The sequence below is a fragment of the Lates calcarifer genome, linkage group LG9 (genome assembly GCF_001640805.2).
Source record: "Lates calcarifer isolate ASB-BC8 linkage group LG9, TLL_Latcal_v3, whole genome shotgun sequence".
In the NCBI taxonomy this organism is placed as follows: Eukaryota; Metazoa; Chordata; class Actinopteri; family Centropomidae; genus Lates; species Lates calcarifer.
In genome coordinates, this window is record NC_066841.1 from 4,702,426 (window position 1) to 4,725,984 (window position 23,559).

The window sequence follows — 23,559 nt, forward strand, 5'->3', positions numbered from 1 at the left end:
AAATGTCATAGTATAGTAAGGTCAAAAATGTCAAAAAATGTCATAGTATAGTAAGGTGTCAAAAAATCAAAAAATCATATATAAAGTCAAAAAATCAAAAAATGTCATAGTATAGTAAGGTGTCAAAAATGGTCAAAAAATGTCATAGTATAGTAAGGTGTCAAAAACCATCAAAAAATGTCATAGTATAGTAAGGCGTCAAAAACCATCAAAACCATCAAAAAATGTCTTAGTATAGTAAGGCGTCAAAAAATGTGACAAAAATGTTGCATTGTTTTAAGTTTGTCAAAAATATGATAAAAACATAACATTACACGTGGGATGAAATAAATGATAAATAACTGGACAGGAAAATCAGCAATTTTATATAAAGTTTTATTTTATGATTTGAAAACAAAGGATACATTATGCAGAGGACACTTAATAGGTCATAAAAATTTCAAACAGTGTGAGAATGTTGATTATGAATCACTTGTTACCTTTTGTCTAATATTTTTGGTTGTGAATTTCTTTTACAATATAAATTTTATTACTTTGCCATGACATTTGTTCTGAGCATCATATTTAAAAAAGCTACACGTAAATAAAAAAACAAAAACAAACAAAAAAAGGAACAATAAAAACAAATACAAATTTCCAATTATCAGTTTTATCCTAACCAACTGCTGTGTTCTACGTGAACACAAAGTACACTTAAGATGTGCATGTGTTTTGTTTTGTTTCATCTTGATTGACAGAAAGGAAGTGACATGTACGAATTGTGATTAATTGTGTTTGTGGCTTTCTTAATGTCTCCTGATAGGTCTGTCAGCCTTTGGAACTTTGGAGTAACAGGAAACCGTTCTCTTTTGTTGTCTTTAGCTGTGGCATTCTGATGAACCAGACATGAATGACGTTCCACGTGGACTCAGCAGTCAGCACCAGATCAATAGAGGTGGTGTTCTTCTGCACAGAGAGGACTGTGGTTGTGCATTACTTGAGGGTAATGTAGTTATTGTTTTCCCCAGACTGGCTGATGTAGTTTTCTTGCTTTTTTTACATCTAACCTAAAGAGTTTGCCAACACCAGAGTTAATGCTAGACTTCTTGTTTGGCCATTAAAATTATATTCTAACAAATGTATTATATTAAAAGTAGCCAGCACAATTTAACTCCTTGAGGGATGTCTGCTTTGACGTGTAGGGATGGTGCTAAAAGCTAATATGTTGGGTAGAGCCTAGTCACATGACCAAACACTAAGCAAATATCTCATTGTTAAAACAACAGAGAAAAAGCAAAGCATTTGAAGAACATACATCTATATTTAAGAAGGATGACTGGTAGTTTTTGAACTTAGGCCTTAGTATAGTAAGGCGTCAAAAAACATAAAAAAAATCATAGTTATAGTATAGCGTCAAAAACCATGAAAAAATGCTTTAGTATAGTATGGTATCAAAATTATGATAAAAATGTCATAGTATAGTGAGGAATGAAAAATAGTAAAAAAAAAAAATGTCTGTATAGTATGGCGTCAGAATTATGTGAAAAATGTCATAGTATAGTATGGTGTCAAAAAATGTCACAGTAAAGTATAGCGTAAAAATTATGATAAAAATGTCAAAGTAGTATGTTGTGAAAAATGAGATAAAATGTTATAGTATAGTAAGTTGTGCTGCAATGTCGAACATACATTCACTAAAGTGCTTTGTTTTTGCCACTGATGGGCTCAGATTGTCATCCATTGACAAAAACAGTAATTTTACCTTGCTGAACATGGGAGCTGCTGGAATACCACTGATGGGATCTGTAAGTTTGTTTATGTTATGGTGTGGTATTGTTCTGTAAAGGATATGAATACTTCTACTACTGACAGTCACACAACATCACATACAAACTAACTGATCGAGGCAGTGGTATTCCAGCATCTCCTGTGTTCTGCTAAATGAAATTAGTTTTTGTCAGTAGAGTTTGGTAATGACATACAGCAAATTTTCTGGTTAAATGAAAAGGAACTTACTGTCTAATAAAAAGGTCCACCGCTGTAGGAATCCAATCCATCATGACTCTTACATTCACAATTTTAGCCTGTCAGTAGCAAAAAGAAGCAGTTGAGTGGATGTGCTTTGATGTGGGCAATTTCTGGGTACACCATGCTTGTGCAGTACTGCACCAATTTATAGTTTTGTCCCTAACAATCATTTACAAACCAAAACATGGGAAAATGAGGCCCAGGTTCAAAAATACCAGTTATCCATCTTGAGACTAATGCAAACGTTTGGTTATGCCTGCTCTCAACAATGAGATTATTCACTGGTCATGTGGCTAAGGTCGACTTCACATTTTAGCATATAGCACAACTGTTACATCCCTCACCTACAACAGTATTTTAATAAAATACAGCTGCTGGAGCAAAAAAAAAAAAAAAAAAAAAAAAGTCTAGTGTAAACTCTGAGCCACAATTCTTAGACCATTGTGTGCAAGACAGTTAATCAATGAGCAGAACAGTTTATGATACTACTGGATTTAAAAAAAAAATGTATTTATATATTTTGCCTTTTTATGGCTGATGTTTGGTTAATATGTTATGGTTACTTAATAGAGAAGCTTGCATTTAAATTGTTGGTGTTAATTTGTTTTATTGATTTCAAAGTGTGTATAATTATCTTTTTTTTTTTTAGTTACTTAAGGGTCAGTGGGGCAAATTTCTTAATAAAGATTTTATGTACAAAAGTAAAACATGCAGTGGTTTGTGGGATGTCCATTGTTGTCAAAGTTGTCCAAAATGTCGGGTGGTTAAGGGGAGTTGAAAATCTTTACTGAATGAACCACTGCTCCGCTGATTGGTCTCACCTAAAAGCTCAAAAGTGACAATCTAAAGGAGCAGTGGTACACCTTTGAAGTCAATTAGAAAGTGCTCATCAACACTGGGAGAGGGCATGAAATACCATGCAGCCTTGTACTGATTGCAACTGCCAAAGTGGTAAAGCCCAAGTCTGCAAGATGTTCTGCAGTCTGTCTGTCAACACTGCCCTCTCTGTGTTCATGAGAACTTTCTGAATAACTTCAAAGGTGTACCTCTGCTCCCTAGGATAATCTATGTTAAAGGTAAGAAGACCCATCGTTGCCAACTTTAGTCCCTTCAGTGAACATGTCCTCATCTGTAGCCTGTAAGAGAGATCAGAGAGAAAAAATTAGCATTTACTATCTTTGTACTGGAATGGTGGCATCAAGAATCAAGTTGCACAACATGAATCAAAATTTGAAATTTTTATTATCAGGTATGGTATGTTTATTGGACAAAAGTATCAGTTACTTAACACTCAAATAAGATGCTTAGCTGACACGAATGTGAAAGATAATACATGAAAGGCTCAAACTGGAGCTAAAATTACAGTATCACAATGTATCAGTTTTTTCTAAGCCACTACGTAGTAGGCCAGAACATAATCGAAGGATAATTTAAGGTACTGATAGATTAAAAAGCAACTGTCTTTGTTAGTGTTCATATGTGCAGCGCATGACCTGATCAGTTTAACTGTTTTACTGAACTAAATGCTCTCAATCAGTTCAAAATAAAGCCTTGCTGCCCAAAAAATGTTCTCACATTTATTTTGCCAGCAAAATCACTAAAAATCATTTCTGTGGGTAACTGTTGGTTTGAGTGAATGTATTTAAAGATGACAGAGAGAGAATATCCACAGGGTGCAGATATTTATTATATGTTTGGCTCGGTCTAAAGTTCCATGCCCTACAACCTAAAACAACTTAAAACAACTTACCTCCAATCTTGAAGAAACACAAGGGATCTTCCTTGAGAAAATGAGGAGGTCTCAGCAGAAGAACTGTCCTCTTCCTTTGTGTAGAGCTGTGATTAAAGAAGTTAAAGAAAGAACAGATTTACAGAACACCCTCTGTTTGAAGACAGCTCTAAAATGACAATGATTTGTTACTGGATTCCATCAAAGTACAGCAGCATGCAGAAGTGTGGGCTCCCCTGATCAAAATTTCTGTTTCTGTGAATAGTTAAAGTGGGTACAAAATAAACTGATCTCCAAATGTCTAAAAGTTAAAAATGAGACATTCTTCGACATTCAACATTTTAAACAAGATTAGGTTATTATTTTTGTTTTATACAACTTTAGAGTGACGAAAAAAGGAAAGCATCACCATGCAAAATTTGGGGTACCTCAAGAGATTTGAGACATGAATTAGCTTATTAGGGCTATAACAGAAATTCTGATCATAAAATCAGCACATCCATGCAGAACATTATAGCCAACCTACCACCTATTTACACAGTTAAAACACTAAATTACAAAACACAATAACAGCTCTATTGACCACATGTTGACCAAAACTAACTGGATGCCCCCGACCATAAAATTGAACACAAATTCAAATATTTAACCTTGTAAGTGTGACCCTTTTTAACACAAACACAGAGGAGACCTATTAACAGTAACACTTACGTCATCATCATGCTCAAAGCACCTTGCCAGATGCTAGTCAAACTCAGCAAAAAGGGAGCCCTTCGGGTCTTCAGATATAAGACGAGCAAACTCTGCTTCAGTCTTAGCGATGGGAGGTGGGGGTGGGGGTGGGGGTAGGAAGAGAGACAGAAATATGAAAAGAATGAAAGCTTTTAAATCACTCCTTTAACTGGACATTTTGAATAATTGTGATGAATTGTATACCATGTTATAGGAGACATTATAGGAAACATTTACTGTATGTACTTAAAAAACGTTTTGTACTTATGTTGTTCTTTCTGTACTTTGTTATCTTTAATATTGTACATCTGACTGCAAGCCAAGTTTTCAATCTTTGATAATAAAATGATTAAACTGAACTGAACTAGAGAAGTCACATTATTCTAATGATGTATATCCTGTAATGCTCTATTACCTGGCCTCTTTTCAAATATATTTGGGTTGAATTTTTATTTTTTTTTTTAATTTTGAAAATAGCAAATGCAAAAAACCTGTTGAACAATCTTGAGCTAGAATAATGTACAGACCCAGATATTCCAATAAATAAAACATTATGAAATAATACAATAAATGATTTAAGTAATTGGACAAATAAGCTGCAAAATAGTTTATAAAAACTCAATCTAAAATATTATGTAATCTGATTTTAACAGAAATCAATTTCTTAGCTTTGTACTTTCTTTTTCAAAATATTTTCCTTAAGTCTAATTTATTTTCATGATACCATTGTTCCTATTGACAATCTCACAATGTCAGTTTTCATGACAGTGGGACAAACCTGGCTAGTTAGCCAGCTGTGTGAAAGGTTGAATTTACACTGTATTTAATTGTAGCAACAGTTAATTTAGAATTACTTTAGCAGTGTTGAGGTGGGTAAGGGAGGCTGTCTGAGAAGCAGGCATGCAGTGACTGCTGACAACTCCACTAACTGAAAAGTAACATGAAAATGGCATTATTGAATAAATCTGTGAATTTGTGTAAATGGAGGTATAGAGATTGAAGATTATATATTAAATCCACTGATCCTCTCAGTGGATGTTTGTTTCACATTAGTGTTCAGCTTAAATAAGTTATTACACAATCTAACAAAAAATGTTATTTACTAAGCATTTCATTCCACTGATATTACTTAAGTTTAAATTAATATTTATTGCTTTGGGGCTCTCAAGGATGGGTATGGTTATTTTTCAAAAGTACTTGCAGAATGTATCAAAAGCAGACAGCAAGGGGGATGTCTAACCTCCTAAGACCATTAAGAAGACCATTATTATTATTAACACACACACCAAATAAATACATAAATAAAAATCATACCTTTATGATTAAAAGCAAGACAGCAATTGTGTAACTCCTTTGGTTGAGTCAAACGAGTGTCTGCAGAGGAGGTGTGGTGTGGCCAGGTGATCCAGTTCATGTGATGCTCCAAACTCAGACTGTGAACAACACAAATCACATTCAATAAGGTGGAAAATCTAGGTGCAGTTGCAGAGCATTAAAGGTTCTTCAATCTTAACTTTATGGAAAAACAAAAATATTTATAGGAAAAGCTTTAAATAATCTAACATACATTTCTTTACATTTTTTTCCACAGCTCTAAAGGTACAATATCTTCCAAAAATCAGGGGGAGTAATGAAATATCATTTCTTGAGCACACACTTTTCACTCTGTCAACACTTTGCCATTTTCCATTTCCCTTAAGCTTAGTAACATAATCGTTACGTAACTGATTCTTAATAGGAAACACCCAATTTGTACAGAGTAACTCTTTAATATCACAACAACTGGCCTGGACAAAATTAGCAAAATTTATTAACACTGAATGACTCATGAAAACCAACAAACATCTGTGCTCCTTAGGACACATACAACACTGTACCCTCGTACCCCCGACCTAACAATGCAAACCCACTGGTTGTCAGGCAGTTGGAGATCTCTCAAAAGTTTTATACAGTCCTCATACACAGTCATATACAAAAGTGTTAATGGGGAGTGGACAAAGAAGCAGCACGGCCATAAATGATAAAACAGAAAGTCAATATGTGGCGGGCAAATAAATCAACCACCTGAGAATGGGAGGCATATTTGCAAGTTGCTGCTAGTTATAAAGTTAAGTTGCACAGTCTCTAAAAATGGTTGCAAAAAGGAACTAAATGGTCACAGTCTGGAACCCTGAAAGGAGAGAAAGTCTCTCATACAGCCAAAAATAACTTCTGCCACAGATGATGAGCTCATTAAGACTGAAGTCTGAAAAATGTTAACTGTCAGAGAAAATAACTATGAGAGAGGAATGAGAGGGATTGACTCTCGACAGTACAGTAGCACAGTACAGCCAATACTTGGCCACTGGGAAAGTGAGCTGACTACATACATCCAGCTGAGCAAAAAATTTGTTGTGCTGTTAAATTGTCAGAGGCTGTGAGGGGAAGAGAAATATTCACTGCCTTGTTTTATCCATGTTATTTCATGGCACACGGTCCGCTCACAAAAATGTGAAGGATTACTTCAGGACATGTCGCTCATCGCTTCATCAGCGAGCATATTTCGCTTTTCCTCTTGCTGTGTATATATTAGATATAAATACTAAAAAACGACCCGACCAAAACCATAACATCCCCAGAAGATGATGTATCCTGGCACGCATAGCATGTTATCTGACCTAACCTTCTCACCTCAGCTCACTGTGTCCATAATAATGTTCTGTTTGCACTGAACCTGATGCTGCTAGAACTTGTGAATTTCCCTTGCGGAATAATAAAGTATCTATCTTATCTGATCTAATCTCTACAGACAATAACAACAGTAAACGGTGTTTCAGGCCAGCAAGGGGAAATAAACACAGAAGCCAAGCTGACGTATTACTCACACACCAAGTCAACTTTGCAGGTACCACCACGAGTATCAAAACGTTCAGAAATCACACCGGCATAACCCAAGCCATGAACATGCATCAACTGGCTGAGCACAGACAAGGGGAGGGAATTGTGAATTTATGAAACACACACAATAGAAAACGGAGCATGGCTTTTGCAACATAAGAAGACAAGGCATGATGGAAACTAGTTAACATTAACTGCTTAGTAACGGTGGTCCAGTGTGTATCTACTGCTGGCTGGATTGTAAGAAATAATTTAACGCCAGTCTATAAGCACAGCTATATCTCGTCTCACCCCTGAAGCCACTCTCACACCTCTGTGTGCTGTCGACGGCAGCAGTAAATTACAGCTGAGAGGATTTAGTGATGGGAAAACACACAACATAGCAGTCCTGCCAAAAAGTTCATGTAACACCGGGTCCATAATTGCAAATATTACTGACGTGAACGTCCATTAAAACAAAACTGATAGTAAACGTAGACACAACCTTATATGCCTAACGCAAGTGATGAATGTTTATTATCTGGACTTGCTTGTCAGCAACAGAGGTTGGGACATGGAAGACCAATATCTTCTTTTCGACTCACACCACCCTTTGGAACACAAGATCGGGGTTATCAGAACTCTGCAACACAGAGCTGATAACGTACCCACAAGCTCACAGGCCCAAGGGGAGGAACACAGGCATCTGAGAGATGCCCTCAAAACTTGTGGTTACCCCACCTGGACCTTTTTGAAAACGGCAGCTGGTTCCAAAAAGAAAACCATTGATGTGGTGGGGAAAGAAAAACAAAACAAAAGAAACAACATAGTTATTCCATATGTGTCCGGGTTATCGGAAAAACTCAGGAGGATTTTCAACAAACACAGTATCCCTGTGTATTTCAAACCCGGCAACACACTCAAACAGAGACTGGTACATCCAAAGGACAGAACACCACACACTCACAAGAGCAATCTGGTGTACGCAGTCCAATGTAATGAAGAATGCAATGACCTCTACATTGGCGAAACAAAGCAACCATTACACAAACGCATGGCCCAACACAGGAGAGCGAACTCTTCAGGTTTGGACTCTGCTGTCTATCTACATTTAAAGGAGAAAACCCATTCCTTTGAGGACAACAAGGTCCACATCCTGGACAGAGAGGACAGATGGTTTGAAAGAGGAGTAAAAGAAGCCATCTATGTTAAAGTAGAGAAACCATCTCTAAACCGAGGAGGAGGTCTAAGACACCACCTATCTCCAATATACAATGCCGCCCTTTCATCCCTTCCCAGGAGACTTAACAATTTGGCCTCTAGGAAAAAACAACCTTTCACATGTGACTCGCCTCATGTGACTCCAACGACTGTCGTTACAACACAATGGGACTCTAACAAAGTTGAAACTATTAGTTTCTACCAACGACTGTCAACCTAACGACTGTCGTTGACACATGGAAAACAAAAGAGCCATGACATCATCGGTCTGGTGAAAGCCCCCCCACAGAGGTTAAATACTTGGGTCTCCACACAAAAAAAAAAATCAGTTGGACCAGTCCCAGCCTGGTCAGATGCGAACACGAACTGATGAAGCCTCTTGGATGAGAGGTGAAACGTCTTCCAGACTATAACTAAGTCCAGTTGCTTTCGACTAAACCTTCCTTTGGATAACTATGACCTGGATGAATGAGAATATTCACAGAACCTAACGGGACAATTACAGCTCTAAGTCTGCTTTTGATTTGGCCCGTGCTACATAAAGTCCACAACGTTAAGGAACGGATGTGTACGATTATTAGCTTAAGTTTGGACATGTTACACAAGTCGGACCTTGTTGGCTAAGGTTGTATTAGCGGCTAATGTAGCATTTGTAGCATGTAGCTAATGCTTAGCTAAAAACAAACCCGTGGTTAACGCTGCAATCCGGAGAACACCACAAACTAACATTAAAACGTTCTCTAGCGTTTGTGTCTGCACACTGTTGTTATAACCAATTGTACTCACCGTTAAAACAGACTCAGACAACGAGGCGTCCAAACGACATGGGAATATCCTCAACCGCCAGTTCACCATGATCCACCTTGAGAGCAGTCACGGCAAGCAATGACGAAAACCGTTTAAATCCCCGGGTCCAGACGACCGCCTTCACTGTCAAGTTGGCTTACATGCCGATTTAGTTGGGTTACCACAACATCAGTAATCTTCTGTCATATTGACACGGAATAATATGTTCAGATAACAAACGTTATGGCAACTGCACATTGTGCAAGTCAAGCTAGGCAGAGCTAGCTAAAAGGCTAAAACCCCGCTTCGTCTGTCTCACACACGGCACTTAGACGGGCATAAAAGCAGGAAGAAATCCCACGGCTGCAACTAGTGTAGCTGAGGGTTATGAGCTGCGCCTGTACTTATTAAATGTATGAAATAACATCTGATGATGGGACGTTTGAGGCCATAGTGTCCGGGGGCTTAGTAAGCAGGAAAGGACGTGCACGATGAAACGCCGCTTCGTGGTATGTACAGTTATGCAGGAAATCACGTGACCTATGACAAGCCTGAATACGCGCCATTTTCAGCCCCGTCTGAAAGGTGCACTTCCTGTTTACCGTAAATGGAGCATGAATCGAGCCCTCCTATTTCCGCAAAAATCCACACCGGGTTGTCCACAGAATTGTACAGTGAAAGTTTAATTGCACAGTGAAAGTTTAATAGGGAGTCAATATAAACGCCGACAAAACTTAATATGTAAAGCTGTGGGCCATAAAACCAAAACAGTGAGCTGAAAGACACTAAGGCTGATGGGAACTATAGAAACCGGTGATCACTATAAGCTCTAACTTTTTTTGATCTGTTGTTAACAACAACAACAAAAATAAAACTAATAAATAAATAAATCGTATTGTATAATTTTGCTTGCACATTGATTGTTTTCACATCAATCTTACGTAAAAAGACAAATAACTTGCATAACAAAACAACTGTGAGAATGCCCTTAAATACCTAACTGATTTTTAATTCAATTTAACTTTGGTTTGTACACATTCTTGTTCACAGCAGTCCTCTTCTGTTGGATGGTTACACACACACATGAATCACAGCCCTTAAGACTTGAGACATGTTGTTTCCCATCTTAGCTTAACAAAAGCAAATTTATTCCCTTTACCAGCAAAAATTGGAGTCCTTGGCCTCCACAGGAGCAGAATATGCCAATGTCGATCAGTTGTGCAAGTGTTTTCTTTGACAGAGGAGCAGATCCCAGCTGGTGCTGCAAAGTTACATAAATGGAGAATGCAAAGTACCTTCTAAGCTTGAATGTTGGCAGCAGCGTTGACAAGGGAAGATTGTACTGTATGCCTCTTGTCAGTGTTTGCTTGTTGAAACCAGCACCAGAGTGAATTTTATCCTTCAGTAGAAGAGAGAGACAATGAAAGCAGGGTCTCAGTGAGAGTAGGCTCTCTTGAGAAGAGCCTTCAAATAAGCAGAAACAATGCTCTTCACCTATGAGGCAACATTATGCCACTTAAATAAATACTGTACATCCACTGCATTGGATATGGATCAGTATCAGTTAGAAATAATAGCATCTTCGTGACTGTACAGTGAAAGCAAATTGTGCTGTCAAAAATTATTTAACAACTTTTTTGATTATCAGTCTCTTAAATAATGTATTAATATAATATTAATTAACATTTGAAGCTTCTATCTTCTAAAATGTGAGAGTATGCAGCTTTTCTCTCTTTTATATCTGTGTAGATGGAACACCTTGGAGTTTTTGAAGAACATCACCTTGGAAATATTATTTTGCAATATTTTACAGACCGAGGAATGATTTGAGTCTGAAAATAAGTATTTGCAATCCTAATAATTGCCATGAACTGAGCAGTCGATGATGGTCAATCTAGCTGTGCCCCAAAGTTCCATAATTGAGTTTTACAAATTTAATTTCATACAGTAAAAGCTCAGTCCACAGATGCAGCTGCTGTAGTTGCCTTCTAAACCATTTTGCCATGAAAGAAATTGAGTACTAATTCCCTGAATTCAAATAACTGGACTGAAATAATTTCCTTGGTGGTAAAATCCTCTAATGTTGTTGTTGCTCCTCTGTTCTGTTCTGATATCAAACAGGGAGGATGTTCCACCTCCTGAGAGCCGCCCAGTCAGTCGCTACACCAGCCGCAGTGCCAGTCAGCACCCACAGGTGACTTACAGTCATGTGGGCGGGACCGAAGTGAACTCTCTCATTGAAGGATACACACATACACCCTCGAGCAACAGCTTCACACCAGTCAAATGTTCAGTGGTGGAATACGACAGCAAGTATGGATACGCAGTGTGACAATCACCAACAGATCCTATTGTAATGTTTGAAAAGACAAGTCAACACAATTTTGAAACTGAAAATGTGGAGCAGCAACAGTCTTGCACAGATTTTAATTGACTGAACTCAAAGCTGCACAGTGTGATGATTGTATGATAACACTGTTCATGTTATTTCCTTTAAGACTATCTTAGTCATGTACTGTCAGAAGTTTTCTTCTTTCATTACTAGATGTTAAATAAACTTCAAAATGTATATAATAAATACAGCCATTATGACAAAAACTAAGTTCTTCTTTTTATTTTTAACCATGAACTGAAATTAGAAGTATTCTGAAATTTTAAGTTAAAGTTTGACTTTTTATCATTTGCAGTGAAATTATAAATAACACAGTCTCAGTTTTAAAACAAAAGAGAAATATTTATTTCATGATAGACCTCATTTGGAAATACTCAACCTTTCAAAAAATGTACACAATTAAGTACTTATTTTTTTGAGGATGTACTGACAGGAGTTGACATATCAATAGCCACATGCAATGGGTTTTTGTCCACTACATAGAAAGCGACTAGACCCCCCCCCCCACCCCGGCTCTAGTAGGACTGTGTTTTTCAGGGTGGTCGGCCTTTGCAATAACACACATCATAGACAGTCAAAAGTTTAGAAACTAAACATATCAGCATCTTCTGCTCCATAAGTCTTTGTGAACCAGCCAGGGCTGATGTGCTCAGTGTTTGCACTTTACTTCTCAGTGGGTTGGCTGGATGGATGTTTTTTTTTTTTTTTTGACCCATTAGCAGCAAGATGACACTCAGTTACTCTATATAAATTTTAAAACTAAAACTATTTTTTCTTCCTTTTTGTGTGCTGGGAAATTTTCTAATTTGCAGTAAGATGGGACAATTCACTGTAAGCTGCAAGAGATATATCAGTACTGACATGTGTAGGTGGGAGATATGAAGGTTAAGATAAGCCTGTATAGATGGAGTTTGACAATATATTATACTGTATATAAAATGAAATGTAAAATTAATGTGAACTTTTACAGAGGGCTGGGCTGACAGGGTCAGTACACATCTGAATATCTATATAACAAGTGACAAAGGCTGGTACATTTACAGTATGCTCTCAGTAGAAAAACTGATGAAAGCTGTATGCCAACACACTGCAGTAAATCAGTAAAAGTATTTATGGCTCTATGAACTTACTGGAAGTAAATGGAAACACTGAGCACTGCACCCCCAGAAAATCACAAAATGATTAAGGGCTCCTTCTGTGGATTTATGTTAATTACCACACCAAGTTTTCCTTCAGATTAAAACTCTTCTGACACTGTTGAATTTTCACCAGTCTGCACAGCACCAAAATGGATTTCACACATGTAAAATGATTCATATTAAGGACAAACATAAAATCCCATCACCTGATCATCTGTAAAAATAAGGCAAGGTACAAAAATCATAACAACTGATCAAACTCCATGCAGACATTAAAACATGGCTGAATTTGGCTTCAAATAATAAAAAAAACTGTTGGTCCAGTTTTCAAAGCTAAAAAAAATAATCTTGATTCTGTGCAAAAAGAAATCAAACAATGAAACAATGAACACTAAGGTTTACAAGTGTGAAGTGGTTGTCGAGTGGAATGTCTTGATGTTTCCCTTTCGCATACAGCTGATTGCACCCATAGACTCCTGACGCCAAGACTGATGTGAACTGTGTATGTGATTGTTGTTGGCTATAAAAACCATCCAGCTGTCTCTGTAAGTCCATCCAGTCTCCAGTTAGGATGGGTTAAATGCTTCACCATCTTGTTTGTGAGGGCTCAAAAAGCAAACCGCCCCCAGTATGCTGTTAAAATGCCTCTCCCCTCTATGTTAGTAAAGTCCTCTGGATGTGGACGAACTGTCTTTTTGGGGGATGGCAATGTTCTTTACTGGCTGATGTTGAGGTTCAGTAAGCAACGACCATTCTTCAAAGGCACCATACTGTACATTGGTCTGTGTGTGTGTGTGTGTGTGTGTTTGTGTGGGCCGCACATGGGCACATGCACACATGGAGAAGTAAAACCAGTCAACAAAGTCGATTCCCTCCACTGGTGTCAGCCCACAAGGCATCACCATGACAACTAAGGCAAAATCTCTCAACATGAAAACAGAGCATCTGTCTTTTTTTATTTTTCTTATTTTAGTTTTTTCTCATCTGATTCTTTGTTGTTGCCAAAATCAACTTCCCCACAATAATCATTAGTAATGATAATAATCTCTATTCAATAAATTATCTGTACTGTACAATTATTTCACCTCACATAGACCTGCAACGAAGGGGACCCTTTTTCAAAGTAAAGCTATCCATAGTCAGTTTCTGCTGTGTCTCCAGTTCAGTGAAGCCTCTGCAGTGCACACAGAGGCTGACAGACAGCAAGCCAGTTTTTTCCTCTTTCCTGTACACAAATTAAACAGGACATCCGGTTAAAAAAAACAAAAAAAAAAAAACAAAACAAACAAACAAAAGCAAAGCTGATGCATAACTGAAGATAGAGAAACGGGGTAGAAATGCTGGCTGAAAAATGAGTATCCAGCAAAACAACAACAAAATAGTTAATTTATTTCGGTGTGTTGTGAGAGAGTGAGTAATTCTCTCTGAGAACAGTAGATATAAGATGGTTCCTGATTTAAAAGGAGCCAGGCCAGCAAACACCCAAGCCTTACTGCACCCCTTCTTCATCCACGTAGGTTGAGGGAAACCATCCAATCTGAAACATAAGACAGTAGTTATCAGAGACATATGGGCCTTTGTATTAGCAAACCTAAACAATGGATGTCTAATGAGTTCATTCGGATGCTTTTTACATCCAGTTTTTTTTTTATTGCAGTAAGATAATTGTTAACACTAAACCTAAGATGTAGCAGCTTTATCCCTATTTTAAAAGAATACTTGATGGCTATTTCAGCTGTTGCTAGGCAATGATTTCTTCTACTTCTTGGAATAGGAAAGTGAGTACTGAGCTAACAGAATGGAGCATACTAATTTATACTTTTATTTTGATCCCTTATTGTATTGTAGTGGATGTAGTGTGGGATAATGCATTCTGATTCATGCAGTTATTAAAAAAATGCACTTCTCTGATCCTACATGTCTGCCCAGCTAGCCACTGATTATTTCTTCAATATACAGTACACAGCCTTATTGAGATAACTCAGTAATTATGATACGGGTGCCTTGGGGGTTTGTACACATTACCAACCAAATCTGTAGAGAAAATGTGCTGCATCACCATATGCTGAATTAGGGCTGGGAGGTGCCTAAAAGTGTTATTACAATCAAAAAATTCATATCAGTCGTTATCAGTTTTCACAGATGAGAAAATGCAGCGGTATCTAATGAGAACAAAAACCTCTATTTGTGGAGGGGCTGAAGAGCAGAAGATTCCTTCTAAACTGAAATGGCAGGCTTGCTTAAGATGACAGGAAGAGGCAGATTTTGGTGACCCTTTAACTTGTTTTTCTTAAAAAGGTGAGCACACTATACATGACGCAATTACACCTAGCTAAGAACAGACCATCACAAGATGTGGGCAGGCTGATTTGATGTATGTGTTCTGCCTGAATTTATGGTACACCTTGCATTGATATATTTTCTGTTATCCATTATCAGACATCCACATACAGATGTTAATACCAGGTGTGAATGGGATCTAACTGACTTATATTTAATTGCACAGCAGAGTACAGCTGTGCACCAGTACAAAAGTTGAGAGCATACTCTCTATTTTTCTGCACAGCAACACGTTAACACTGTCAAATTTGCAGCCTAATCAGGAACATTCTACTGCCAGCCTCACTGGCACATTTCCCAGCATCCAGGCTTTTACTTTTTCCTTTCAACCACCTGCTTTAGGAGTGCTTTTAATAGCAACAGTTTAATTGTTAAATTCAATCACCCCAGTACCCAGAAAACCCACATTGGTGCTGTACGTTTGAGACAGAGTTTGTAAATACTTGGTTTCATCTTATGCACATCCCCATCATGAGGGTAGCAGTGTGATGTGTTTAGACCCTGATAAGTTTTGCCCTCCACAAATGAACACTTTTATGGTTTACTCACTCGTCCGTTGGCCTCTCCTTTCCACCAGCCCTGGTCTCCACCAATCTTGCTGTAGATTTTGACAATGTCTCCTTCTCGCAGTGACAGCTCCCTCATGTCTCGTGCTGCAAAGTTATACCTGGCCACTGCTGTGCTGACCACCCGAGGAGTAAATACTGAAAATAGTAAAAATGAGAGCTCAATCCAATCATGGCTTAAAAATTTCTTAATTTGTTAGAATGCTATTTCTGATGCAGTAACTAAAGTTATTAATCACTGATATTAAGAGAAAAATAACCATCTATATGCATGAGGGACATGGGTGAGAGGGGAAAGGTCATATTGGTAGTAATTAGTTGTAAGGAATGAACAGAGGGAAGATGATCAGCTCAGTGTTCAGCCTGACACAATATAGTCACACACTGACAAATGAGCATGATGGGAAAGGACAAGTTGTTTCATCAAGGGAGAGGAAATAGGTTTTCTTTTCTAGATTTAATGAGGGAATGTCATTGTGGGAAGAACTGAAATGTTCTCGTTAATGAAAATAGCGCCACAGAGAACGAGTAATGAGGTCGAGAGCACCGAGGCTTATTATGAAATTACAGGCAGTGAAGTGTGGGAACAGGAGCGAGAGAAGACAGAAAATAAGAGTACCTGACCAAAAAGGAGCTGAGCTCTGAGAAGAGGAGAAGTTGAGGCCTTGTGGACTGAGGAAGGAGAAGTTGTAGGAAGCGCAGGTGGCTGCTGAGAGGAAGAGAGAAAGAGACAGAGGAGGAGGTAAAGCTAGAAGATGTTTTGAAGTGCATGCATGTAGAGCTGGAGCCAGAGAAGCAGAGTTAAAAAAGAGATGGCCTTATGCACTGAAGCTCTGTCTGCCACTTAAGAGAGTGTTCCGTTCTCATTATATTAAATCTAGACAATGTTGGTAGTGTCACAATTTGACTGCTTTAATGGTGTGAATGAAAATTGTGTTATTTAATGCACCGATGTGAAGGCTTTAAGAGACTGTTTTGTATGCAGTTTGGCAGAAGTGGATTTATTGTTGCGTGTAAATACAGTCTGACTATACTGACTGGAGCCCTAATAATCATTTATGGAAAATCAAGTAAAACCAACCGACTAGAGTTTTAAAGGGAATGAGAAAATTAGATGTGACTGGCCATGGCTATTAGCGGCCCCCACTTATACAACATGCTTCCACACCATAATAGATTCTTCCCTATTCCACCACTGTTTCTATGCATACTTACAGGGTGTGATGCACCTGCAACCTCAAAAATATCAAAAATGTGTGTGTGCAAAAAAACAGAGAGAGATCACATTGTCTCCATTCATTTGTTAACTCAGCCAAAACAGGAGGGAAACAATCTCGCTCTAGTGGCCAGTTGGGTCTTCCTGCAGAGCGGACAAAGGCAGGCCAATGTAGGACAGAAGCCAGTGCGAGGCTAGAGCCAGTATTCATACAGTCTAATGGACAGAGAGGGCAGCCAATTCAGACAGCCAGTCCGCAGGCCTCTGAGTTAGCTGACAAACTCTTCCTCTTTGTCTTTCTCTCTTTATCTATTTCACACTGTTGCCTCCTTTTTCTGGCCCTTTCCCCTCTGGCCTCCCTCCATTCCTTTTTGTATGAGTCAGGGGAGTCACTGGCCTAGGAAGGAGCAGAGCACCAGTCAAGTTAAAGAGAGCAGCAGGCAGTCTGTCTCATTTATTTTGTGCTCTCTTGCATTATCCACAGCCAAGATGGCAAGGGATTAAATTTGTAAGATGGACCTGCACATTAAAACATCTCATCAGAGTCAAATTAGTGCTGCCACAATCATTCGTAGAAGCAGGCATATTTATAAGTTGACATACAACGTCCTGCTGTCCTGCCTATCTGGGTATAGATTACAGTATCAGAAAGTTAAACAAGGAAGCCCATATGTCCCTTCCTTATCTACATCCTCCTGTTCTTCCTGAGGGATTCTGAGGTATTCCAGGTCAAGATATATTTGTAATCCTTCCATGCTGTGAGCCTGCATTCCTCTTGGCTGAGAAGGAGTCTAGGAGGCATCTGAATCAGATGCCCAAACCAATCCTTTCAAATGACTCCTTTCAGTGCAAAGGAACATATACTCGGATCTTTTTCTGGATATCTGAGGTCTTCCACCTGTACTTGAGAGTGAGCTATGTTGTGAAAGAAACTTAATCAGAGATCATAGTTCAGGGTTTGAACCTAGATTGATTGGTAAATTAAGAGCACAGAGCAACTTTAGGCAAAAACTACCACTCCTAAAAAAGGAAGACTGGGGCCCTCTTCTCTTCAGGCCAACTGCACAAGGTAAAAGTTAAATGTTGGAGAGACAGCAACACATGTAAGGCTTACCTGGTGACCGTGTGCTGGCCCGTGTTAGCGAGCGTTCTCTAGACTTGTAGGGGTATCGCAATGTGGTATCTAACAACTTGAAGCTTTCTTTCAGTGAATGGGACTGATAGTACTCCACCAACTCCTGTTATATCAAATGGAGGGACAGAGGGATTAAAAAAAAACACAAACATCTGATTTCCAGGTTCTGTGGGTATTTTTGTATCAGCAGTAATACATATCCCTCACCAGAAGACTCTCAAACTTCTTGGCCTCTGTGATGTGGATCCAGCTGTCTTTTTCAATGACTTTGATGTGTTTTACTTCGTCATTAAATCTGTAAAATCAAACAACAGAATAACTACAGAGAAATCAAGATTGTCAACATGTTGTTGTACTTATTCTCATGTGCCAATGGGGTAATGTGTTCATCTGCTCAAGGTTGTCTACATCAAATATTTTGTTGTATATCTTAAGAACTAGTAAACCAAAATAAAATAATTTTCACAAGTTATGTGTGACTGTGGACATGTTTATTTATTCATCTAAAGGCTGGTCCCTACAGCCTCTTTGCACCTGGTGTTAAAATCTTGAAGAAACATGTGCAAAAGCATTTCTGCTACCACTATATTTCTGTGTGACAGCTGTGGTAAGAGCTCGTACATTATTTCTCTTTGGGATGCATTCACTCCAAGGGAATGAACACACACACACAAAAAACAGGATTAAAAAAAAGCAATTACTGAGTGGTAATTAGCCGGAGCTAAAAGATGCGCTGAAAGAGCTGACTGGAGCATCCCGTGAGAATTTTTACTTCCCATGAGATATGGATAAAAACCTTCCCTGGAGATTTTCCTCTCCTGCAAGATGTGAAACACTTACTTGATGCTGATGGCGAACCTCTCTGCCTCAGCTGTCCTCTCTCTGATAAGGTAGGTCCCGCTGCTGTGGGATTTTAAGAGGTTGTCAGCCTGCTGGCGCTCCATGTTCCCCGCAAACCTACAGAGGAGAGCAGAATAAATGTAGTGACCTCTAAATACAAAGTTGTATAATCAAATGACACACTACAGGCTTTACAGATTCCTAACATCAAACATCAATGTGGTAATTAATCTTCTGGTTGCGGTTGTGTTTGGGGTCAGTTTGCTTTAAACTACTGCATGGAGTTAACATCAACAGATCTGTGTTAATTATAGAGCAGTGACCTCAGGGTAATGGTGATGTATAGTTTTCACCCTAATATGAGGATAAAATAACCTTCTGAAGTTATGGGTCTTACCAAGGATATCCATAGTAGTCTGCTTCCCTTGAGGACTGCCGGCTAGATAATGACTGGAAGGGCTGCAACAAATAAGAGATGTTGCACATTAAAGAACCTATAAACATGACAAAACTATGGTACAGATGTAGATAATTTACATATATTTCCCTCACAGGTATTTGGGTGAATACCAAAAAAGAGCAGGGCTCTGGTATGCCTTCAGAACTCACATACTGTAATGACTCACTGTACATGTATATCGGTGACATACCTTTGGATCCAGACAGGGCTTTACACATGAACTGGGGAAGAAGCCACTCTTTTGTGTTTGTATCAGCTTTCCCTGGAAAGCAAAGGCAGGAAAAAAATATGTATGTACAGTTCTGTGTATATAATTTACATCTTTGGTACTCAGTAGTGGTAGCATCAGAAAATACTGTGCTAACAGACTGCGCCAGTTTTCACCTCAACAGGCTTATTTTACAACAAAGAACTTTACCATTTAAAAATAAATAAAAATATCTAATCATTTAGTGGCTTTATATTTTGTATATGTATTTTGTATACATCACACATCACATCACACAGTAATGCTAGGTGTTGCACCCACAATGATGTGAACACACCTGTCAAGTTCACCCGTCAACGTCAGACAGACAACTCTACAGAAATGCCTTTACTGTCTGCCACCTGAAGCAATCGATTTTAAGCTCAACACACTCTTTGACATTGCATGGAGGGATTAAGCTGTCACGTTGTAGAGGGATGACCTAACATCTGAGTTTGAGTTAATGGCTTCAGAAAGATGCCCTGAGTCAAACTGTGCATAAGTGTCAGTGATTCAGCATGAGTGCCACAAGTACCCAGAGCCAGAAGTGCTCCAGGTCCTGTTATCCAGCCTATTTCACTGTAGAGGATCCTGATCCCCTAACACATAACAAGGAATCTGACTCGAGTGCTACAGTAAGATAACTATTCATCATCTCCTTATATCATACTAAATCTTTTTTTTCCCCCACCATGAGGTGTGCACTGGTGGTCCATCCATATGTATGGTCCCAGATAGAAGTCAGTTAGAAGTCAGATGGAAGTGAGTGCTATACCTCCCACCACGTGGTGTCTGGATCTCCCTTCAGCAGCTCGATAAAATCTCCTGTTTGAAAACAAAGTGGCGTCTTCCCCGGAGGTGCTGGTGTGCCGTGGTAGTTCCTCACTGCCACCATCTTGGGACCTGGAAACATGATCAAGGGACTGAACTGAACGGTTGATGACAAGATCAAAAGAATGACTTTTTGTCAACCTTTTCTTTTAACTTGAACATTTATACACATGGAGCAGAGATTACTGTTTGAAAATCAGAACTTTAAATACCAAGAAATATGTGATCTTTTATCAGCATGTTTAACTTAGCCAGTTTTGGAAGCTTTGTACTAGAGCATATCAATGGATGAAAGAAGCAAAGATCTAATTTTAAGTCCACATTTCTCTGGACAGAGTTCTGCTCACTGTAGATTGGATTTCCCTCTTTGATAACTTTATGATTTTGGCTGATAAGGCAGGCCTGTTTATACATAAAAAATTCTTGCCCTCTGAGTGATGTGGCGGTCTAAGATACACACAATATAACCATAACATCCTGGGTTCACGTCTGGTCCAGGATCTTAATCGCATGGTTTCCCTTTCTCTGTCCACTTTGAGAGATATCACAGGACAGAATAACCAGAAGTTACAGAGAAACTCTTACCAAGAACAACTTTAACTGTAATCTTAAACTGCATCTCTCCGGTCTGAGCACTGTGTATTGATTATTTCAAGACACAGTAGGCCAGTTCTGATGTCCTTCTTATGTCAAAGGTCTTTCAATTTTTTTCAGTATTTTAAGCACACAGTATATCTGCATGTATTTGCATTGCCACCCACTCTATATGGTTGATAGTGTTGTTGTGGTTTATATGCAGCAGCTCTATCCACTAGATGGCAGTAGACAGCCATGCAGGCTCAATAGCAACCTATGACAAACTTGTCACGATGACAGCTGACAGAATATCCACCTTCTTCTGAGTGCTGTCAGTCATGTTAAATGACAGGAAGTGCTCTTACCTGATGACATTCCAGGTTCCTATAAAAGAAAAAAACAAGTACAAGATCATCAGTACAGTTAGCAAACAAATCAAAACAAAATCTTGCTTGTATCCTTTTAATAACAAAGACAAAATCACTGTGAGGGAAAGAGCAATTATAGGATGATGATCATGGTGATGATAATACTGCTACAGCATGTTGACTAATAGAGGACCTACTCACCAAGTCATGGGGATCTGAAAACAAGGACAAAAGATATGGACACTGTTAGCGAGGATTTACAATTCACATTAGAGCTGGCTACAATTATTGATTAGGGAAGAGCTAAAAGCAACATCTGGTAGTAAAAGTTCTTTAGCTGCTATGTCCAACAGGAGGGTAATTTCATTTGTTAGGCTGTATTTTGGTTTAAACTGTTAGACACTGGATGCAATAAATAAAGTTAAAATCTTCCTGCCTGGTCACATTATCCCAATAGGTGTAAGGCTTTTAAATAAATAGGAAGTAGTGGTTAGGCTTCCACTTTGAACCTGGCTCAGCTGTACTTAGATGGCTCAAATACGTGAAAACAGGCTTATGACTTTGTGAACTAATGCCAAGCGAATCTCTGGTTCCCAACCTGGAGGATCATAAAACCCCCTGAAGTATGGCAAGATAAATCTGAGTGGTTGTGAGACAATTGACAGGATAGGAAAGATCTGAATCATTTTACCTCCTCCTAATTAGGCTCATTTTAAAGGGTTACAAGGCAAAAAAATGAATTTTGAATAAAGCAGCCCACATGGAGAACAGCCTTCAGTGACAGGTTAATACATAAGCTCTTATTATTGGTTTGGTCCCAACAAAAGAAAACAAAAAGCCGCCAAAATACCACAATCTCACAATGTCATACACAGCAATGATGTATTGAACAGTAAACATTTTAATCTAAACATTGCTAAATACAAACCCTCAAAATGTTAATCTGAGTGACATTCTACTGAAAGATTAGAGGATACCTACTGATTTTACAGATGGTGATGACTTCCAGACACTCTTTGTGTGCTCCTGTTCCACAGCGAGAGCAGTAGTAACCTTGATAAAAGATGCCCCTAGAGGACACACATATGCAGAAACACACACACACACACACACACACACACACACACACACACACACACACACACACACTAAGTAATGCAAACAGGAAGTGTCTCAGACACAAATTAACTTCTCGTAAGTACAACCCACAAGGGGACCTGCTGCTACTTAGTGTAATTCTGTGATTGTTACACATCCTCCATCATTTCCATTTTGTGACCCTTTAAAATCACAAAATTAACTCGCTCCATTTAAGACCGTGCACTCCAGAACTGTATTTGTTACGGATACTGTAACACTGCATGCATCGCACACTGCCATGTTGAATAGTAAGTGCCATAAATCACGATGGGATCCGCTGGGGCTGCAGCAGTAATTAGCATCTAGCAGGGAGTGAGAACGCTGGCTCACTGAATTTAGGTCAGCCAAGCCATGAAATTTGTGGGTCAATACACAGTGTGGAGTTTAGCCGGCTGACTGTAATAGAGGTGAAAGTGGTGATTCAGTGACACGACTTATCCCTGCTGTAGTCGAGCAGCGCCTCTCACATGGGAAGAGGTGTGCTCAGGGATGCAGTGTGTGGTGTTAGGAAGGGGAACATTTCAAAATATCATCTGTCACACTTATTAGAGTATTTTCCAAAGATTGCTTCAACACTAATGACAGGCTAAATTAGCAAAAAATGTACTCTCTCACCAAATGTGTGAGTGTCTCTTCAGTATAGCACTTCAATTCTTTACTTGTAATTTTGAGATATTTCCCATTTGATTGTGTATTTCCATTCTCTGCTATGTTATGCTTCTTTTAGCCACAGTTTAGAGGGGAATGTTGTTGTTTTTTTACATTTAAGTGACAGCTGTTATTATTAACTTTCAAATTTAAAATTTTACATAAAAAAAGGCCTACTTACTCACTTGTTTTGGAGCTTACAACTTTATCTGACCTTCAGTGAGTGTGTCCTGATTCTGCACCATCAGTGTGTGAATGGGCGAATGAGACATACAGTATAAAGTGCTCTGAGTGGCTGATCGAATAGAAAAGCACTATACTGTATGAAAG

The 23,559-nt window shown here is 38.7% G+C and overlaps 1 protein-coding gene and 1 long non-coding RNA gene across 9 annotated transcripts in view; both read right to left on the reverse strand.

Annotated features, from left to right (window-relative positions):
• Nucleotides 1-408: 408 nt before the first annotated feature.
• Nucleotides 409-11,438, reverse strand: LOC108880321 (uncharacterized). Its single transcript, XR_001960456.2, has 5 exons — nt 9,332-11,438; nt 5,783-5,901; nt 4,448-4,549; nt 3,758-3,843; nt 409-3,143 (listed from the first exon to the last, which is right to left on the reverse strand). It is a non-coding gene; the product is annotated as an uncharacterized LOC108880321 (long non-coding RNA).
• Nucleotides 11,439-12,044: 606 nt separating this feature from the next.
• vav2 (vav 2 guanine nucleotide exchange factor) overlaps nt 12,045-23,559 on the reverse strand; it is a 167,219-nt gene continuing 155,704 nt past the window's right edge. For 5 of the 8 annotated variants that reach the window (XM_018671738.2, XM_051072795.1, XM_051072796.1 and 2 more), the window contains 12 exons: nt 22,423-22,511; nt 21,643-21,656; nt 21,439-21,457; nt 20,442-20,569; nt 19,610-19,681; nt 19,357-19,418; nt 18,960-19,076; nt 18,327-18,414; nt 18,099-18,222; nt 16,388-16,477; nt 15,752-15,906; nt 12,045-14,399 (listed from right to left, as the gene is read on the reverse strand). In XM_018671738.2, the coding sequence (XP_018527254.1) occupies nt 14,352-14,399; nt 15,752-15,906; nt 16,388-16,477; nt 18,099-18,222; nt 18,327-18,414; nt 18,960-19,076; nt 19,357-19,418; nt 19,610-19,681; nt 20,442-20,569; nt 21,439-21,457; nt 21,643-21,656; nt 22,423-22,511 (1,006 nt within the window). In that variant the 3' untranslated portion in view covers nt 12,045-14,351. The other 3 variants (XM_018671742.2, XM_051072797.1, XM_051072798.1) reach the window with 2 other exon arrangements.